General features: G+C 40.6%; 2 protein-coding genes across 5 annotated transcripts in view; one reads left to right on the top strand and one right to left on the bottom strand.

The window, feature by feature from the left end:
* LOC112576772 (trafficking protein particle complex subunit 8-like) overlaps positions 1-6,961 on the bottom strand; it is a 30,039-nt gene extending 23,078 nt beyond the window's left edge. The window contains exons 1-6 of one of the 3 annotated variants that reach the window (XM_025259461.1): positions 6,527-6,961; positions 5,073-5,282; positions 2,884-2,973; positions 2,017-2,191; positions 800-962; positions 18-56 (exon numbers count right to left, since the gene is read on the bottom strand). In XM_025259461.1, coding sequence (XP_025115246.1) covers positions 18-56; positions 800-962; positions 2,017-2,191; positions 2,884-2,973; positions 5,073-5,282; positions 6,527-6,683 — 834 coding nt within the window. In that variant the 5' untranslated portion in view covers positions 6,684-6,961. The remainder of the gene's footprint in view (positions 1-17; positions 57-799; positions 963-2,016; positions 2,192-2,883; positions 2,974-5,072; positions 5,283-6,526) is intronic. The other 2 variants (XM_025259462.1, XM_025259463.1) reach the window with 2 other exon arrangements.
* A 3,658-nt stretch (positions 6,962-10,619) lies between these two features.
* Positions 10,620-19,027, top strand: LOC112576979. 2 transcript variants are annotated; one of them, XM_025259887.1, is made up of 4 exons: positions 10,620-12,174; positions 14,367-14,495; positions 15,357-15,724; positions 17,758-19,027. In XM_025259887.1, exons 1-4 carry the CDS (start codon positions 12,159-12,161, stop codon positions 18,001-18,003), a joined length of 759 nt encoding a protein of 252 aa, XP_025115672.1. In that variant the 5' UTR covers positions 10,620-12,158; the 3' UTR covers positions 18,004-19,027. The 2 variants fall into 2 exon arrangements, with proteins under 2 accessions (XP_025115672.1, XP_025115671.1); XM_025259886.1 differs by having other exon boundaries at positions 10,623-12,174; positions 14,367-14,522.
* Positions 19,028-19,052: the final 25 nt, after the last annotated feature.

The following is a 19,052-nucleotide window of genomic DNA, read 5'->3' as shown; positions in this document are numbered from 1 at the left end:
GTTTCAACCTCACTTACCCATGTAATGAAATACCTAGCTTTTGTACGCTGATTCATCTGAAAAGTTGCATATTTAACACCGTAACTCAGTATGTCTTCACAGTTAATAAAGCCTCATTATTCATAATTATAGATTTTGCTAATATATGTTGTGTTTACATGTTAAGTTTTTTTGGTGCTGCTATTGTTAGCTTTCATATGATCAACGTCCCCCACATGCTACTATTTCATGCTACGACTATGCAGCAAGGGCTGATGAATATATTTCTCCTGTTTATGTCTCTTGATACAATTTTGGAAATCTGTGGTTGGCATGTCTTGTAAAACTCCTGAATGCAACAATGAGGCACATTTTTCTCAAATGATAATCCCCAACACCTGCTCATTTCAAGCATATATATATAATACAGCATTTACCAAGTTTTAGTGTAAAATGATTAAGTTTTTAGTTATCCCAAGCTCTGGCTAGTTTTTTTTTTTCTTCTATGATGGTTATTTAAAAGAAAATGAATTCAATGTTTAAAGGCAATTAAACTGTTAATACAGAAATCAAGCATAGCTACAGCATACTTCAATGACACACAAGAAATACCAATAAACTATCTTAAAATATACAGAAATTAAACTTTCCTTCTCTTTTTATTGTTGCATGCTTTTGTTTCACACAGAGAAATTCTTCAAACAAGAATATAAAGTATCTAAAAGCTAATATAGACTCAGCAGTAAACAGATTCTGCAAATAAAAAAGATAATTACCTTAATTTCTTGTAAAATAGCAACAGAGCATGCTTGAAACTCACTTGAGGTTCAGCTGGTTTGGGCAAAAACTGACTCCATGGGTCGGGCGGAGACGGTCCAGTCTTCATGGTCTCTAAGGTGTGAGTTGAGCGGGAATTGATTTGAAGCAAATGACAGATCTGGCCTCCAAATGTGGATTTCATGCTCTGATAGACAGCCTCCGCTCTTGACACAACAAAAAGGCAAATGATAAGAGCAGCAGTGACAGCATCAACAATCAAAAGAATGAAGATAGGTAGGGATGGGTTAAAGCATAGTGTACCATGACAGGACAGCTCAGAAAGTGCTTACATGAAACAAGAAATGACTTGTAAAGAAAAAACCTTAAATGATCACTTTTACAATTGAACACAGTCAATTTGGGCCCACGAAAGCAACCATGAAGGTTTGGAAAAATCAATAATTTAAACTTGTTTAGTAGTTTATTGTCTTCTTTATAACTTGGAAAACTACTAAACTGCTTCCACCTTATCTCCAAAATTCAGCATTCAATGATAAAATACTGACATGTATATTTCATAAAATCTTTCATGCAAGGAAAGCAAGCTATCAGAAAAACAAATGATTTCCATCCTAAGCCTTTAAGCCTCTGGTGCAGCCATTAACATATTATTCATGCCAGCATATTCAATTTTTCCCTAAGCTGCTTCACCCAAAATGCAAATTTTTATTTCACACAAATGCTATGGGTGACAAATGCTAATAATGAAGCTGTTCCAAATCTTTAATAATGGAATACAAGCAAGGAATATGCTTAAGCACAATCCCCATGCCAATAGGCCATCATGAACTTTTATTGGGTAACAGTGAAGTGGTTGCTTTCTGGTCTTATTTAGTTTAGCCATTAGACCCCCAGCATGGAACTCTAGCTAATACCATACTGCAGGGTACCCTGAGGGTATTGACACTGACACTGAAAGAGAAAGAACTGGCTAGCAAACAGAATGGACTGGCTATTCCATGCAGGACTTGCTTACTGCCACTCAAGGCAAGCCACTGTGGTGACCTGCTGTGTCTATCCAGTTGCCCATGACAACCAGTCACATCCGACCATAGCAGGTTGCAAGCTAGGACCAGTCAAGAGAATGATGATAATGATGACGATGAAAATGATATAATTGTTTAATATAAAAGACAAGGAGGAAGTGTTTGCTGCTCTTCAGCACTCACTACCAAGAAAGTAAATCAGAGAAGACACATCTCCTTAAATAGTCTATACCTGGCTTGTTCTCCATCCACAACATCATGTAAAAGCACATAGTAATGCAGGACACCCTGGCAAAACCAACGAGGAGCTTTGTTCGGAAACTGCTGCTGCTGAGTCATCTGCTGGTTGGCTAGTGCTGTGAACATGCTTAGAGGATCTGCTTGTGCTGAAGACACCACAAACAGGCCTGTCACTCAAGTCAAGGAAATATTTATTCAGCTCTTCACTTGTATAAAAAAATCGAAACAATCTGGTTGGTAAACACCGAAAGAAGACAATGAAAAAGAGCTACCAGAATAAACATTGACTTGTAGTATTCAAGTTCAGCATTATTACTAGATCATTGCAGATTCTTACATAGGTAGGTGAAAAAGCCTATTTAGACTGTCAAAAAGGTGTTTAGCTAGAAGTTTCGAGTATACTGTACATATTACCCCCATCAAGATGTCCATCTTATCAGTGAGCACACTGAATTATGGTTTACCATATCGAAGAAAATTTGGCTTGCTCTTCAGTGATGGGTGTGCCATCTGCTCTTTTAACCGGGAGGTCCTGTTTGTGCCTTTGGTCCCCTCATAGCTTTCTTATTATCTGGCAGGTAGTCTTTATGCCTCTCCATTCGACTGCTGCCTCGGCTTCAGCTGCAAGCTGTTCTATATACTATGGCCTGTCTCTCCTTGAGGATGACGATCTATTTGTCGTTGCCTGTATTGGACTGCAGCCCTCTCTTTCTGTTTGGGGGACTTTGTAATAAGGAGTTTAAATGCTTGCTTGTCAAACTATATTAAAAAAAGTATAAGGGGTACAAATGATAAACTACTGTGACCAAAAAAGAATGAAGCATCGATTTAAGCAGCAAAAGTTTTCTGGTAAGGATACATGCTAGGCAATGGTTCAGATATTCATGGTCTGAAGGAGCCAGCGTTTGCAAGAAACAGTCCCTCCAAGATTCAAACCAGGGTGCTGAAGCTGTGAAATAAGAATTGTAAGTTTATAACAGCAAAATTAATAAATGGAATGGCCATCAAAATCATCAACTCAGCAAATGCAATTCCTAGAAAGGCTGAGGCTAACCACTTAAGGAAAGCTTTTGTAGTACAACTTACTGATCCCTAGGAGCAATTCAAGATGGTGCTCATACTAGCAATAATATATACATATGATATAAAAAGATAATATTATATAATATATGTACATGTTGAAATAGTCTCTCTCTCACACACACATTCCCAACAACAGCAGATACAGTTGGTAACCTCAGGCCACCTCAGGCTAGTATAAGATCATGGCCAGTAGAGTTTATTGTGAAAGGCACATGGAATGAATGAGTTGCGGTGATGATCGGTACTGCATACTGACATCGCGTACCTACTGCCAGACCGCAAGAGTGGAAACTCACATGCCAACACATGATCAAGAATAGAGAGGATGAGGGATGCCTTCCTGAGGATTTGCTGATGACAAAAGGCTGCCAAATCCCTCTGCCTGGTTCCAGTGATCTTGGTACAGATATTAACAAGGGAGACAAGACTGTTTCTGTTCCTTCGGGAGAGGCTATGGAACCAAGAGATGAAAGAAAAAGTGATGAGACTTTCAAAGGAGGACTGATAGAACCGAGCAAGGATGACAGAGTTGACAGAGAAAGATCTGAGTTAAGTAGGAGGTACTGATGCTGTTGGCTCTTACGGAGGATTATGTCGGTGTTGATGTCCCATTTAAGCTTGTTATCAAAGATAATACCTATGTATTTGTAAGAGTCAACTACCTCAATGGCATCATCATGGATAATACTGATGATTGCCTTGCGCCTGTTCCTCCAAAAGTTGAAAATCATTTCCTTAGTCTTTGTGGCATTTAAGACAAGTGTTCGTCACACCAGCGAATAAAGTCAGGAGGAGTGCCACTATGATCATGTACACTATCATACAAAAGAGAAGGCAAGGCAGTGTCAACAGAAAATGTTACAAGCTCCTATCCATAGTGCTTTTACAACTGTTAGTATACAGTATAAACAGTAGCAGAGATAAGCAGCAGCCTTGAGGGTAACATGTACAGGTGATAACAGGATCTGAGAGAAGACCATGAACAGAAACTCTCTGTTGCCTGTTTGTTAAAAAGTCCAGGATCCAGAAAGTTAGTTGGTGACACAGATGGAAGTCTGAAACTAGACTCTCTGCCAACAAGTCAGGTTACACAGTTACACAGTTAAGCAGAAGAAAAATCAGCGAAGAGAAGCCTGGCATGAGATCTGGGTTTCTCCAGATGTTTGTACAAAGTATTTAGTTTAAACAGCTTAGCGTCATCGACACTTCTTCCAGCTCTGTTGGCAAACTGTAGCGGGTCAAGATGTGAATCAACAGCAGTCTAGCCTCACACCTTGTAATCTTCTCAAGCGATTTCATGATGATAGACATAAGAGCAACTGGTCTGAAGTCTTTGGGTTGACTGGGCTTAGTGATTTTAGGGACAAGCACAATGTCAGCTGCTTAGTCTATAACCCAATCCTCCCAAAGTTGATCAAAACAAGCAAACCGCCATAGGATCAACTAATTGCAGTTAAGGGAATGAATAATTGGACCAATGAATGATGCTAGCCTAAATTAAGGGCGTGTTAGCCTGTAAGTCATGTGTAAGTCATGAATTAAAAACTTTGTATTTTCTGGGAATATTTTTTTTCTTTTAATTTTCATGAAGCAGAAATCTTTACACATTCTGTCAATATTAAAATGGCATGAATAAACTGTTTGTTTTGTTTTGTTTTCTTTTTGTAATGCCTTTAATACCTTAAAGACTAATGATATGAGGGATATTCTTGACTTTTCATCAGTGCATAAGAGTTATCAGGTGTGTGATGTTTCTCAAACAGACATAAATCCAATTTTAAATTCAGGATTTACCATCAAGGTGGTATTTGGAGGGTAACTAAAACTTACACAAATATAGAGATGTATACATTGCTATGCCAACTGCTTATTTAGAAAATATTTTTAAAGTCTTTCTCAAATCTCTAGCATAAGCTAATTCATTTACTTGTCACTAAGGCAAACATCTGGATTAACTCAAGTTACCATTTAAATGAAGATCATAATTTCCAAATGTGTGGACATTGGTACGACCACCATCCAGTGTTGAAGGCTGCTGAAGCTGAGCATTGGCCACTGCATCATTCAGCGTTTTGCGAATAGCAGCCTGCTGAAGAATCTGATTGGACATGTCGCATGCCTTGATCCGCAGACCATGGATGGAGTGTGACACATTGTTTGCATCTCGGATATGAACTTGAAGGAGAGAAAAAAAATTTCAGCATTACTTTATCTGTGCAGGCAAGGCTAGAAGTTTGAAGCATGCTATTTTAAGTGGAAGTTAAGTAAAGGAAAGTAGAGATGATTTCATCCAAATCAAAACAATGCTGTTCTATGTAATATAATATATAAAAGTAGAAACAGAAAAAGCACTCTGTAGAAAACACCAAATCTCACCAAAAAAAATAATGTTATTTCCTTTAACATTTACTTTTCTTAATTAAATCTGCTGAAGGAGTCTAAAATAAAGTAATACTAATCTACATATAAGGTTACATGTCATACAGAACGTATACTGTTGGCACTGGACAAGTTAACATTAAATGATAGATGAACATCCAAGTCAAGGATGTATTGTAACTATGTCATTAAATACTGCTACAATTGTACAAAATATTAAATGTACCAAACATTAAGTTATCTATGTTTTACTGGTATTACAAGTTGGAGCTAATATTGCTATTGATCATGCTAGTCATTAACAGACTTCCAACGCATAGAGAATAGTTTCATATAACTGATGTCATCTCAGAAAATTTGGTCCATTTAATAAAACATGTTATAAAAGCATCCTGCACACAATGCCGGATCTGAAAAAAATTATAAACTTTGGGGATGGGGGGATTCTGACTGGTCTATAAAAAGACTGAAATGAAAAAAGGCTGAGGGGTATACAATCTGGAAAGAAAATAAAGTACTTTGAGCCCAGGAATTGTCATCATTACTACACTTGGGGTAAAAAAAAAATAATAACTTGACTAACATTTCCATTACTTTTTTGCGAAAACAAAACAAAACAGAAAAACTACAAAAACTGATTAAGTCTTAGTAACAGAAAGCAATAGATCTTCAAACCCGATAACCCTTCCTCACCCCCTTCCTGCACGCCCCTTTAAAGGAAGATGTTTCAGATGATGCAACTAGGAAAAAAAGATAAGCGGTGCAGAACGAAGGTAAAGTTCATAAAACATAAATCGCTAGACATTTATCAACTGCTCAATTATGTATCGAGGTTTATTACGCCAAACGTTGTAACCGAATAACCCACAGCGAGTGCATTATGTCAGACATTTTGTGAAGACATAATGAGATAAAACAGTCAACTAGACAGACGTTGGTTAAGCAGCATCCATTTCCACATTCGTCTTAAAATCACATTAGAACAAAACACAGCGACAGACGAAGACTCAATTCCCCCACGCTAATTTTGAATTCCTTACCTTCGGATGACAGACGACAAAAAGGCTGGATTAACTGCTGAAAAGTCAGATTGTTTTTCTGGCAGAGTAACTCCGCATCTGCGCTGCACAAGACTGCAACATTGGGACTAAACGTGCTCTGGATAAATTCCTCGGCTGTCTGCTTGCACTGAGACATGTTTGTACAAATAACACTAACTAAAGCTGTACTCAGATAGCACAACGCGCTATAAGAATGTTATATTTTGATAGCAGCTCGCTGCTGTCATGCGCCATATTTGTGTTGGCTCCACCACTTCCGGTTAGACGCCATGGGACGTAACTGCGTTATTTCTTGTCTGGCTTTCGTCGTCTACGTGCGATCTCGCCCTATATCATCACAAATAACGATGAGAGCTGCATAGTTATTCTTTCTACCTCATCCCCAGACTCCATTCCGACTACTTGGTTCAGCGGCTGAGACTGCACATTGTCCGCACCCAGTCAGCCTCTTGTCGTGGTGTCAAGCGGTTGCTGAAGATCGACTCACGACTCAATGACTCAAACGCTCTAGAGCGCCTTGAACTGATTTTTTTTTTTTTTTTTTTTTTAATGGGATCAGTGCGCTTTACAAGTCATATAAAACTTGAGGCAAATGTAACTAACAGCCAGAATAGTACCAGAACTGTATACATTTGAAGTTGTGATTAAGTTGTTGTTGTATGTTGTTGAGCATTATGATGGGAGAAATGGCGCACGTGCAACCCGGCCTGTACTATGAGGCTGGCATCGATCTGCTAGCAGGCACCGACTGCCTCAACAAAAGACTGGCTGACAGTCTGAACGCATTTGGAACGAAGCCCAGCAATGCAGCGATCTGCATGAATGGCCACAGCGGAAAGTGGTATAAGTATAATTATGAGCAAAAGACGGCAAGTCTGTGGAGGGATCGTGACAGAAACAGCAGCAGTGGTCAGGCTGGATAGAAGCTGGTGCAGTACCAAGTTAAGACTGTCGTAGTTCCAGTCCTTCTGTACGGATGTGAGACTTTGGACTGCTTGCTGACTTGTAGAAGAGAATTCAGGCGTTCCAGAACATGTGCCTGATTTAGCTGCTCTGAATATTGTATTGGAATGGCTAGTTGACTGGGCTGGCTGCTTTGTGCTTCAACCTAGAAGTCATTTCAACTATGAGGGAAACGAGGTAGGGAGGACCCGAAAAAAAAAAAAACCACCCGATGACAGGTCCTGCGAACTGTCACAAAATATCCCGAGACGAGAAGAACTCTGCACCTCTCTTTGAATATCGAGAAGCGAGTGTTTTAACCCACAATATACTACCACACGCTCCAAACTTCGACAAGGACCATAAAACCAATGACTTCGTACAGAACACGGTTGCCACACTCGATTGTAGGACACCAGAAATCGCATTTTCAAGCAGAGTAAACTGGTCTGGTTTGACCCGGGAGGGCACTCTGTTTAAAACCATCCCTCAAAGTACCTTAGGGGGAGGCTGTCGTCGGGCTGAACAGAAGAAAAAACTTGGAAATAAAAAAAGAATACTGGTCGTTCCTGTTCACCACCGCCCACGACAGGGTTAAATGGCGAGCCTTGGCCATTGCTGCGTCTATTCAGTTGTTCCCCCAGACGACCAGCCAGCGGATGTGAGTGCTATCTCACTGTCATCGATCATATAAAATTATGTATACTACCTCAGTCGTCGATCATATATGTAGTGTGTTACCTCACTTAATCACATAGGTAGTGTGTTATCTGACTGACGTAATATCCTTTCTTCCATGTACATTTTTTCCTTTTCCTTTATAAAACTTGTCCATTGTCCACGAAAATACTTAGTCTACTATTTAGTGGATGACAAATGAACTACAAGCAATTAAGTGACCTCGCCGCTGTCCTGAGGGTGGTGAGATAAATACGTTGATGATTCCATGAAGTCTGCGCTGCTGACGGCGGGCTATGTTTAGGGACAGAGCATCACTGAGAAGGAACCATCATTTTGTTGAAAGCCTGTCTTTTTACAGCTGAATAATGCAAGGGTTTATATGAAGGTACACTGCATGGCATGGCATTGCAACCTTCTGGTTCCAGCTGAAGGATGACCTTACCCTATGATCCTAATCCTAATGTCCTACTTTGGAAATACGATGGCAAGAGTTGAAGGAGACTGTTGATTGTCTTACCGGGTGAACAGGCATGTATTGATAGAATAACGATAATGCCATGAGACAAATGAGTTTAGAGGAGGTATAAAAGCTCATTCCGCTGCATAACCCCATTAGAGTTTTCGCTAGTTCATCCGTGGAAGATATTCTTTCTTCAGTTTGTAATCTTTTTGCCACTTCCTTTACACAAAACGTATCTGATGTCCACAAAATACTTACACTTATGTTGAATGGGCTAAAAATAAATGCCTCGATATATGAAAATAAACAATGGAGACACTTTATTTGAAATGAGCTCCATGCGGTATTTGGTCCTCCCTCTAGAAAATACGGATTAATTCTTTTTACGCCCTTGCCTCCCTGTCCCCAACTTGACAGTTACAAAGGCCCAAATCCTCTGATCCTGCCCCGCGTGTGTCCAGGTACAATCAACGTCGCTGCCGAGCAACCGTGGAGGATGCGCCAGTCTATTTTTTACCTGTGACTCGCCTGTCCCGAGACTCCACCCTCGCCGAGAACCGAGTCACAGTCAGTTTGCATCTGTTTACCTTGTCACGCTGATGGTTCGGTCCAAACAAGGTATCCCATCTTCGATTGCAGGCCTGACCAGAGCCTTATCTACCACTATAACAGCCAGGTCTTGACCACAGGAGCTAACCACAGAAGGTATGGGATAAATTAAGATAAGCAATCGTTTGATCTCACCTCACTTAACATTATATCAATAATTTCGTATTTTTCTTCTTCTCTCTTTCTCATCTTCTTGCTTGTCTTTCTCTTTAGCTCCTCTAGCCATCATCAATAGATGATTGAAAATAAGTAGAGTTTTTGCTTGCCATCCCTCTCTTCTTTCTTTTGAGCTCACCATAAAAGTGATTGAAGCTGCCTTTTTAGTGTAGTGCACTTTTTATTTATTTTTTTTTAATCTCAGTAATACAAGATTGACGGCGCGTATATTACATGTAATGAAGTCGACATGTATACCATTGAATCTGTCTTCATCTGCTGTAGACCCTTGCAATGGCGGCAAAATTATATAACATAATTAAAATTTAAAATCTACATTTATAACATGTAGAATTACAAACAGTTGAGAAGTGAGAGACAAAATCTCAGTAATGAGCAATTAATTTCTCTGTAAAGTCTTTTTCGTATTTTTCTGTAAATCTTTAGTAAATCTTAACTAAGAAAATATTCTTCAACAATTTTGTGAACAAGTATTCATATATGGTCTCTAAACTGTGTCTTGAGTAAATACTTCCGGTGCGACAGTCTGTGCAACTGTCTCGCCAAAATGTTTTGTTTCCATGTTTTTAAAATTGGATCCGAGGCACGTTATCCAGATGGAACCCCTCTCCCTCATCGCCCCGCCCATCCTGCTTTCCCAATATGACCGCAAATCCCCATCCCCCATATAAGTGAGAAATTACATTTAGGTGGAAGCACTTTCCCTCCTAGAACTGAAACATATCCAGAAGGATAAATCGCAAGAAAAGAGCTTGGTAGGCTAGTTATAGGTCGAGACAGGTCTGGAGAGAATCCGTCATGTCCCAACCTCTATGCTCGAGCGATCATTCCTAACCCGGGGTGGCAAACTCGGGGCCAGTAGCAGGACGGGTGAGATGCTATAGTGGCTGGGTACACGTGAACACGCGCTCGCCCACGTATCTGTGGAGACATCAGCGTGTGCTACAGCCGGAGGAGCACAGCTGTCACCGCAGACTGTGTATGTGGCTGTCCTCACATTTTTCACATCGGCGGAGGCGAGAACCGTGACCGTCACCTGGAGACATTAATTGTGCACATTCACACACGCATTTGCACGCGCGCACACACACACACTAACGCGCGCGCAAACACACACGCAGGCGGGTGTGTAGATAAAAGGCGTGTTTATATATATATATGTGCGTCTACGCCTGTGGTAGGTGTGTGTGTGTGTGCACATGAGCAGACTCTAACAAAAGTACGCACACACAAACACGCGCGCGCATACACACATGTATACGTGATTCACTCACACACATACATTACCTCGTCGTCTCCTTCCAATTCTCGGACAGCTTTGCCTTTCCCTCTGTATACATCACTGACAACATCCTCCTTGTCTTCGCCCACTTCTCTCATCCCCCGCCCACTCCTATCTTCCCCTGTCCTGCCCGCTTCCCTTTCCATGTCCCACCAGTCGCGCATCAGCATGGAGCTCAGAAGTACCTGTGTTCTCACTGTCCTGACGGGCGCACGACTCGACGTGGACACTTTCTCTAGTTGCAAAACAGATCGGCAATCTGTCTTTGTTTCTGATTTCCATCACTTTATTGCCTTCGTAAACTTCAGATGTGTAGTAGGATTTTTTTTTTTGTGGGTGGGAATGGAGGTCAAAGACTAACAGACAATAAGCAAAACCTGGATGGTGTTTGTCTGGCAAACAACAATCTTCAATTCATATCACATGTCGCTGTAATCATTTTTTTTATTATTATTATTTTACAAAAGGTGTGAGTTTAAAACAGGAGCATTCCCTTCGACCTGCTTAAACAGGACGAGCTTTCGCTTGAGTTGGTTTCTCTCTTTCATATTTCTCAAGGTAGATGATGATGATGCGAGAAATGTCACAACATCCTGCCTCTGCTCCAATTTAATGTCATCATTTTAATTAATAATCACACGAGATTTCCAGAGAAGTTTTCAAAATCCACGAAAATTATCTTCGTAGAAAAGTAAATAAAACGGTGTTGTATGGAGAGTTCTACTCTCTGGAATCTATCCATGGAAGAGCAGGAGGCACACGATAACTTCATTCCATCGTTCCTTCCCTCGTCGATGTGGAGGAGAGGTTGTATGATTGGCATGCATGTCCGGTGTTGTCCCTGGGTCGTGATGGAGCTCATTCTGAGCAAAATGTCCAACACCTGATTTCTTTTTCACGTGGTTCAAGAAGTTGATTTCCTCCTCTCTTCTTTTCATTTAAGGACTTTGTGTTTTCTGAGCATGCGTACGAGTTGACGAGAGGTAATAAATACTTGACTTTCAGCGATGACAGGGGCTGCCAAGACACACTTGGACAAGAGGGATTCCTTCACCTGGAATTCAAGGAAAGGAGGGAAGTTTATAAAGGGAACCTCCCTCTCTCCATCCAAACCCTCCCCTGGGGCTAAAGGAGAGGCCTTCTTGTGCTTGTTTTTCCACGGAAGATACATGACTGCTGTCCCGGCGTTCCCCACTCCCTACCACCACTCCGTCGCCTTTTTTTTTTTTTTTTTTCATTCTTTGCTGCTCGTCCTCCGCCCTCGTCTGTGCAGTATTCGTCACCAAACTAAGTTTGCGGAAACCTGCAGCTTGCAACCACACCACAGACGGCGTGAACGATCTCTGGAGCTGAAGTTGCACTGTGGTCCTTTGTTTTCACTCGGTTACATAACTGAGAGGAAGGCGAGGGACGGTCGTTGCATTATCGTCTGACGACCAGTGAGGGCGAAAGGGGATAAGATGGGGAAGAAGAAAGGTAAGTCGCTTGCACTTGGGACTTTCGTCGAAAAAGTTTTGCTAAGCTTGGGGCCTCGGCCTGTGCCTATTTTTCACTGCCAGATCATTTGTCATACCTTAAGGTTATTTTACAAAGTTTTCATCACACCTTTGTTATACAGGTGCTCAACAATACTGTTTTTTTTTTAATTATTCATCGATCAATCCCCAGGATTCGTTTCATAGTGTTGTAATGTTTAGATTGTTTGATATTTTTTGCATTTTACCCACGAGAGCGATGATTTTTGTGTGTACAATACAGTCTTAAAATTTCTTCGTCTATTTTTATTTTTTTTATTTTTTTTGGAATTTGTAAAGCGCTTTGAGCCGCCTTTAATGGTCTGTAAAGCGGCGTACTATTATAAAAGCTCTATATAAAAGTACTAATCTTCCATAATGCTATTATTACTGTTTCTGTGTGGGGCGTTAACAAAATTAAGGCGTGAATCTTAATTTTGACATCGCTGATTGACTGCTCACCCGTTAGCCATCATTGTCTTCCTTTCATAATGCACACTACTCATGCATCGAAATTTCTTGCTGCACTTAACCAAAGAAATTTCGACTGTAGCCAGAATTGCAAGCTGCAAACACAACCTGAATAATGAAGAATGTGCAAGTCTTCTACACACCTGTGTCTAATCAGACGAACACCTGGTGTTCCACCACTGTGGTGGCAGCAAAGCTTGGTTACACTTTTAATGTCACATGTATTAGGCGTCAGGTTATGTTCCTCGTCCGTTTTCTTCTTATCATAAATTATTCTTACACCATTTATCATATTGTTACTCGTGGAAAGACAGCAGAAAATGTTGTATCGCTGAGTATTTTCTATTCCCCCAACCCCGAACCCCCCTATCTCAAGAGGAAGTCGTAGTTTCTTGGAGGTCTCTGTGTCGCCTAATCGAACTTTTATTCGAACGGAGTTAACAGATTCGGAAATTAAATTTCTTGGCATTTAACTTTCAGAGAAAAATCAAGCGATTCTGATCAATTTCGTTTGGTAATTACACACACAGTCTCCACTGGAGACACCACAAAAGAGATCGAAAAAAAAATTTAAAAAATAAAAGTAGGTAGACATAAATGGAAAGCATTCTTAACATTGCCAATGAGATGGAAAACCTTTCTGAGGGCGACATAATTATCCCTCAGCGAAACGTGGACGTCGTGCAGCGGTGCATGCTAATGAGCTTAACTGACATCACTCTCGATGTTTTACAACATGCTGGCACGCACACACACACACGCACATATGCACACAAACACACGCACACACACTTATACACACACACACACACACACACACACACACACACAACACACACACACACACACACACGCACGCACGCACGCACACACGCACTCACACACACGCACTTATACACACAAACACACACTTATACACACATACACACACACACGCACTTATACACACAAACACACACTTATACACACACACACACGTTTGCACTGACACTGACACTGATGCATGGATGTAGCGGCAACTCACACAAAACTAGAAATATTTGCACGAACGAATGCTACACGAGAATAAATTGTCTCGTGCTTCCACTTCCTGTAGAGAACGTTGACGCCTACGTCACAGGTGTACTATAAGTGTCAGAAACACGACGGCAGGCGGCGCACCGATCAGTTCTTATCAGAATTATGCATGTATTTCAGCCTCAAGATGCCTATAAAACTCAACTTACCTCCTACAAAGGAATTTAAACTCCAGTCTCTATGGCAGAGCTTTCAACTGTTACTGCTCCCTCCATTTCCTTTTGCATCTCCATTAGTTGAGTTTGTGCTAAAGTTTGTGCCGAGTTTGTATATTTCGGTTTGCAAATTCACCTTATTCTTTATATAAGACTTCTTGGTGATAGCATATAGCATATACACTTAAAGATTTGTGCTTTCAAATAATTATGTTCTGGCTGGATGTCAGTGTTTGATCTTGAAGTAGATCGAACTTTGTCATGCTAATAAATAAATAGCGCTAATAGTGTATTTTTATTCGATAACATATACAACATGGTGCTATTTTAACTGGATGATCATATCTTAGTTATGTTTCGTATGCTTGCTATGCGAGCGTGTGTTTGTATGTGTGTGTGCGCGCGCGCTTGTCCATACATGCGTTTATGCTTGTTTTTGTGGGTTGAGCAGAAAAGATTAGCAGCACTGTACCATGCAGAGCAGCAACAACAGCAACTATCGAGGTCGACAGTACCTACTATAATCTGACTTCCACCAGCAACCACCCCCACCACAACCACGATCACGTAGGCAGCGCAGGTGCGAGACGCAAGAGTTCACCACAAGGTGCGTGAGGTTGAGTGCATCTCAACACGCACGTGTGTGTGAGAGAGAGAGAGAAAGAAAGAGGGGGAGGATTTGAACATGTTTCACGAAGTACAGTAGAATCACATTCTCCTTAGAATACATGTACTTGATGTCAGGCAAGAAAGGAGAGAATATACTGGGATCGCATATTGAGCAATAGTTTCATCTATTGTTTTATTTACTTCATTCACACAAACGATATGACAGTAAAAAAAAAAATTATAAAAAAAATTCTTCTCTACTTTTCTCTTTATTAGTTAACATCAGGTGAGTGTAGCAATAGATGGATCCGTTCTGTAGTCGCTAAGTATATATGAACTGACAACCCAATCCATTAATTTTATGGTGTTAGATCTTTATCCATTTCTTAATTATTGATCGTGTGAGAAGTTTTAATAGAATTGATTGTGACCCACTTTTGTCTGGTTAATTTCTGAAGCATAAGATGTTTGTGTAAGCTTACTAAACTTACTAAAGCTTTGAGTTTGAACGCTAAAAGTAAGTGAGTGTGGCGGGATTCTTAAAGCTTGTGAGTTTAGAAAGGAATGAAGGAAGAAGTAAATGAGCAAATAAGCAGCAAGCAATCGGGAAAACAAGGAGAATACAAAGAAAATGAAATAGTGTCACCTTTTCAGCTAGGTTTTGTCAATTAATATTAGTATTATTGATTTAGTTAACATATGATGTCATCATTATTATTATTATCATCATCATCATCACAAAAAAAAAAAAAAATCACTCGCCTCCTTTCAGCATTTCACCTTCAAAGTTTCCTCCTTTAGCATCTCACCTTCAGTGTTTTCTCCCCCTCAGATAATCAGACATCTGCGCATCCTGTCGCCCAGTCAGTAAACACTACACAATCTTCATCCGCGTCGTCGTCCTCATCTTCAGCAATGAGTTCCGAGAGCGAAGCCGGCGGGCCGCACCTGTCCCTAATGCAGCGTCCGCCCATGCATCCCGCCATGCTGGGAATCCCCCAACACTCCTACTTTCCCGGCCCCTACGGGATGCCTCCGCTAGGCTACGGCCCCCATGCAGCAATGATGGGACACATGATGCCTCCCTACTCCTCCCCGCCCTTTCCTCCTTTCGGCCCAGCTCTCGGCGGTGGAGGGCCTGGAGCAGGACTGGGGATTCCCCGCCAGTTCCCCCACGAAGACCACGACACTGATGACAGGGTGAGTCTTCAGTTAGTATTGGGGGCATCATTATCATCATCATTATTATCATCATTGTGCTGATATAAATGGAGGAGTGAGGGTCATGAAGGGTATCTTTCGTGGTGTTTTCCAAAAACAAATGTCGAGCAGTGCACACAGTAAAGAGACTCCTTAACGGATGCCCACTATTATATAAAGAAAGGTTCCTATTTAGTTACCTAGAAGTAATGTCCTCCTTGAACTTTTGTACTGCGCTTCAGTGACTTGAACAAGACCCTCTTTAATGTTGAAAAGTCGTGTCACCTACCACATCCCCTCGTGATACACTCTGCTAATGTATTTTTAAGGCCGCTGAAGTTGTCGCAGAGATCAAGGTGTTGTAAATATATTTTTTCTATCAGTATGTAACAACCGAAGATCTGTTTAACTGTGTTCTGCCTGGTCTGGAAGCATCCTGTTACTCCGCTGGTGATTGCATCCATTTCTCGGGCCAGTCTGTGTGCTCCTAGTTTTTTCCACCGCTAGTACTTCTTCTTCTCTTTCGCTTGCTTTTCGTTATTCTGTTAAAATTATCTTCCTCTTCTTCATCTCCTAATAAATTTAGTCGAAGCTTACTCCTACAAAAGTCCCATTGTCTCCACATCAGGGGTCGTAATCATGAACAAGAGGTACATCGGTACCCGCGGAGTATTTATATATACTATATTTATATATACTAGCACTCAGCTACAACCCTAACACGCCCTCTATAGCTTCATTACATTCCGTGACGTATTCTCTGATTTTAGTTTCTGTAAGTGGTTTGTTTTTGGGGTTTTTTTGTTTGTTTTTTTGTTGTTGTTTTTTTTTTACATGGTGGGGTTGTTAGCCCTACCACACCCTAATTTACCTATATATGTCCACCTTAGTCGCCTCTTCCGACATGCCTGGCTGGATGGCAGGGACCCTATTCCCAGGGTCCCACAGGGTCAGCCATAGTAGTGTATCGCAAAAAGGATGGGAAACTTAAGTCAGCTGACTCTAGGTTTGCGATGCTTTTCCGCAACACTTCTCTTCTAACCTCGGGGTAACGTTACCTCTGCGTCATAACTACGGCCCCACTATCTCCTCTTAGTTCCCCCCTCCTAACATTTTTTCCCCCTCATGTCATTAGGTATAATTCTCTCAGTTTCCATGCCCATGCCAAAGTCGGACATCACGCACATGATAAAGCGCGTGGCACTTTATAAAAACAGTTAAAGGTCAGAGTTGCAGGTGATTAATGTCTTTCTTCGGGCAATATAAGCGTTCGCACGTAAATTTTTTTTCAAGCTGTAAAAGAACTACAACTACTGCACAAAGGTTTTGTTTGACACATTATTTCTCCATAGCTACGGAATGAAAGCCACGGTAGGCGGAGGTCGTGAAACTGCCGGTCGTCTTTGACCTCCTCCTCCTCTCCCGACCCTAAAAGCAGAACTTGGTAGTGTTCTCACATATTTTAAGGCCCGCAAACATATTGTAAGCCTCAGGGCCCCTTCATACATTAGTAAGTGAATGTTGGGATCGCGGTGCACACTGGGCCACTGCGTGTCGTGTAGAAGTCGAGCATTAATATTCCATTCCATTCTCCACCTGACTAGTCCACAGACATGTCACAATGCCAGGTACCGAGTTAAACAGCATGCCAGGGCTATAATATGCTAACATCCTTAACTTTCAGTTGGAGTGACTGTAAACATCCATCTTCCATTGCTTCTCTTCTTTTTTTTTATTTCTTTTGTTCTTTCTTTTCAGTTGTTAGTATGGTTTATAGGTTTGTTAATCATACTCAACTTCAAGACAATGATTACTTTCTTGGGTTACGGGTTTGCACATTTACCCCTGTGCAAAAGAAAATGTTGTCATATGGGGATCATGATTATTATTTTTTTTGTTTCTTAAAAGTGTTTACTCGTCATCCTGGCCTGTTACTGAAAAGATACAGTATATTTTGTTTTGTTGAATGAAGAACTTGACACCTGTATTGACTAGTGTCCTGTGTTTAAAAAAAATTATCTGTTTTTTTTCAGGTACATAAGTTGAAGAACCCTAATGATTATGGAGCACCCCTCCCTGAGGCAATTTGTCATCTTAATGGCCATTCTCTTTCTTTTAGCCTTTGTCGCACTTATCGTCACTGCGATCTACTTCGGACGCACGATGGATACCAGCTGGAGAGTCTAAGAACACCAGTGTCCATTTTATTATACCTTTCTTTTGATTCATCCCCCAACCTACACACGCATACATACTTTCCGAAAAATTTAAAACTCTGATACTTTGTAAGCCGGCGCTTATTTCTAACCTGGACGCCAGAACTATGAGACCTGCTCTTGTCCATTTTGCGCCTTATAGTACAGAGACTGCTCCGTTAACTCCAATAAAGACCACTACTCCCCTCCAGAACAAAATAAACACAATTTGCTAAAAGCAAGAGGTTGCCATGTGACCATGTGGTCTGAGGAGAGTGAAGCGGAGAACGGAGAGGTTAGAGTGCCGGTGTCCCAACTGAGAGGTGAGCGGTTCGATTCTCGGTGAATTTCCCTCAGCGGACCAGCTTAGGTTTGTGGAAAGTAAAGCTGGTCACGAGAAAAGGAAACCAAGTTTTAACCGAGCCACACATCCTCAATTTATGCAAGAGTTAAGATATATAAAGTCAGTGCGTAGGTAGCAAATGCTGTCACTACACAGGTGAAAGCAACATTGGTATCTCCTCACTTTAATTAGCTTTCAGATTTGTTCATTACTGCATTCATACAAGCATTATCCTACTTATTGAACATAAATAATACTTTTTTAATATTCCCTTAATCTGTCTTAATCGCTAGATTTTTCTTATTCCTAGGCCATAGAGTCCAAAACATAAAGAAAGGTTCGAAGTATGTACATACAAAGCACAAGCAAGGTATGATTTCGCTTGCTTATATATAAATATATCTTTAATATTGTGTACATCACACCTTTTATGGAAAAGATACAATTGTAACACATTTTGTATAACGAGTATTACAATCAAGCTTTATTCCTTTTCTATATTTTATTTTACATTTATAAAGCAAACGTTTCTTGTAAAATATAACGTTTATAAAATATAATGCAGCTATTCATATATATATATAGAGAGAGACATATGTACACTTTTATTTTTACTTCCTCCACTCGAAAAAATGACTTTGTTATTTAATACTAAAGTACGATATTCATTTATAACTGTAAGATGCTGAGACACTGAGATAAAAAAAAACTGACATGTTTTTGTTGCCTTCGCTTGGAGGTAATAAAAAGAAAATAACAGCATAAGTTCCTTGGGTATTTTTTTTTTTTT

The sequence above is a fragment of the Pomacea canaliculata genome, linkage group LG12 (assembly GCF_003073045.1).
Source record: "Pomacea canaliculata isolate SZHN2017 linkage group LG12, ASM307304v1, whole genome shotgun sequence".
In the NCBI taxonomy this organism is placed as follows: domain Eukaryota; kingdom Metazoa; phylum Mollusca; class Gastropoda; order Architaenioglossa; family Ampullariidae; genus Pomacea; species Pomacea canaliculata.
The sequence above is the reverse complement of the archived record's forward strand: the minus strand, read 5'-3'. Positions and strand labels throughout refer to the sequence as shown.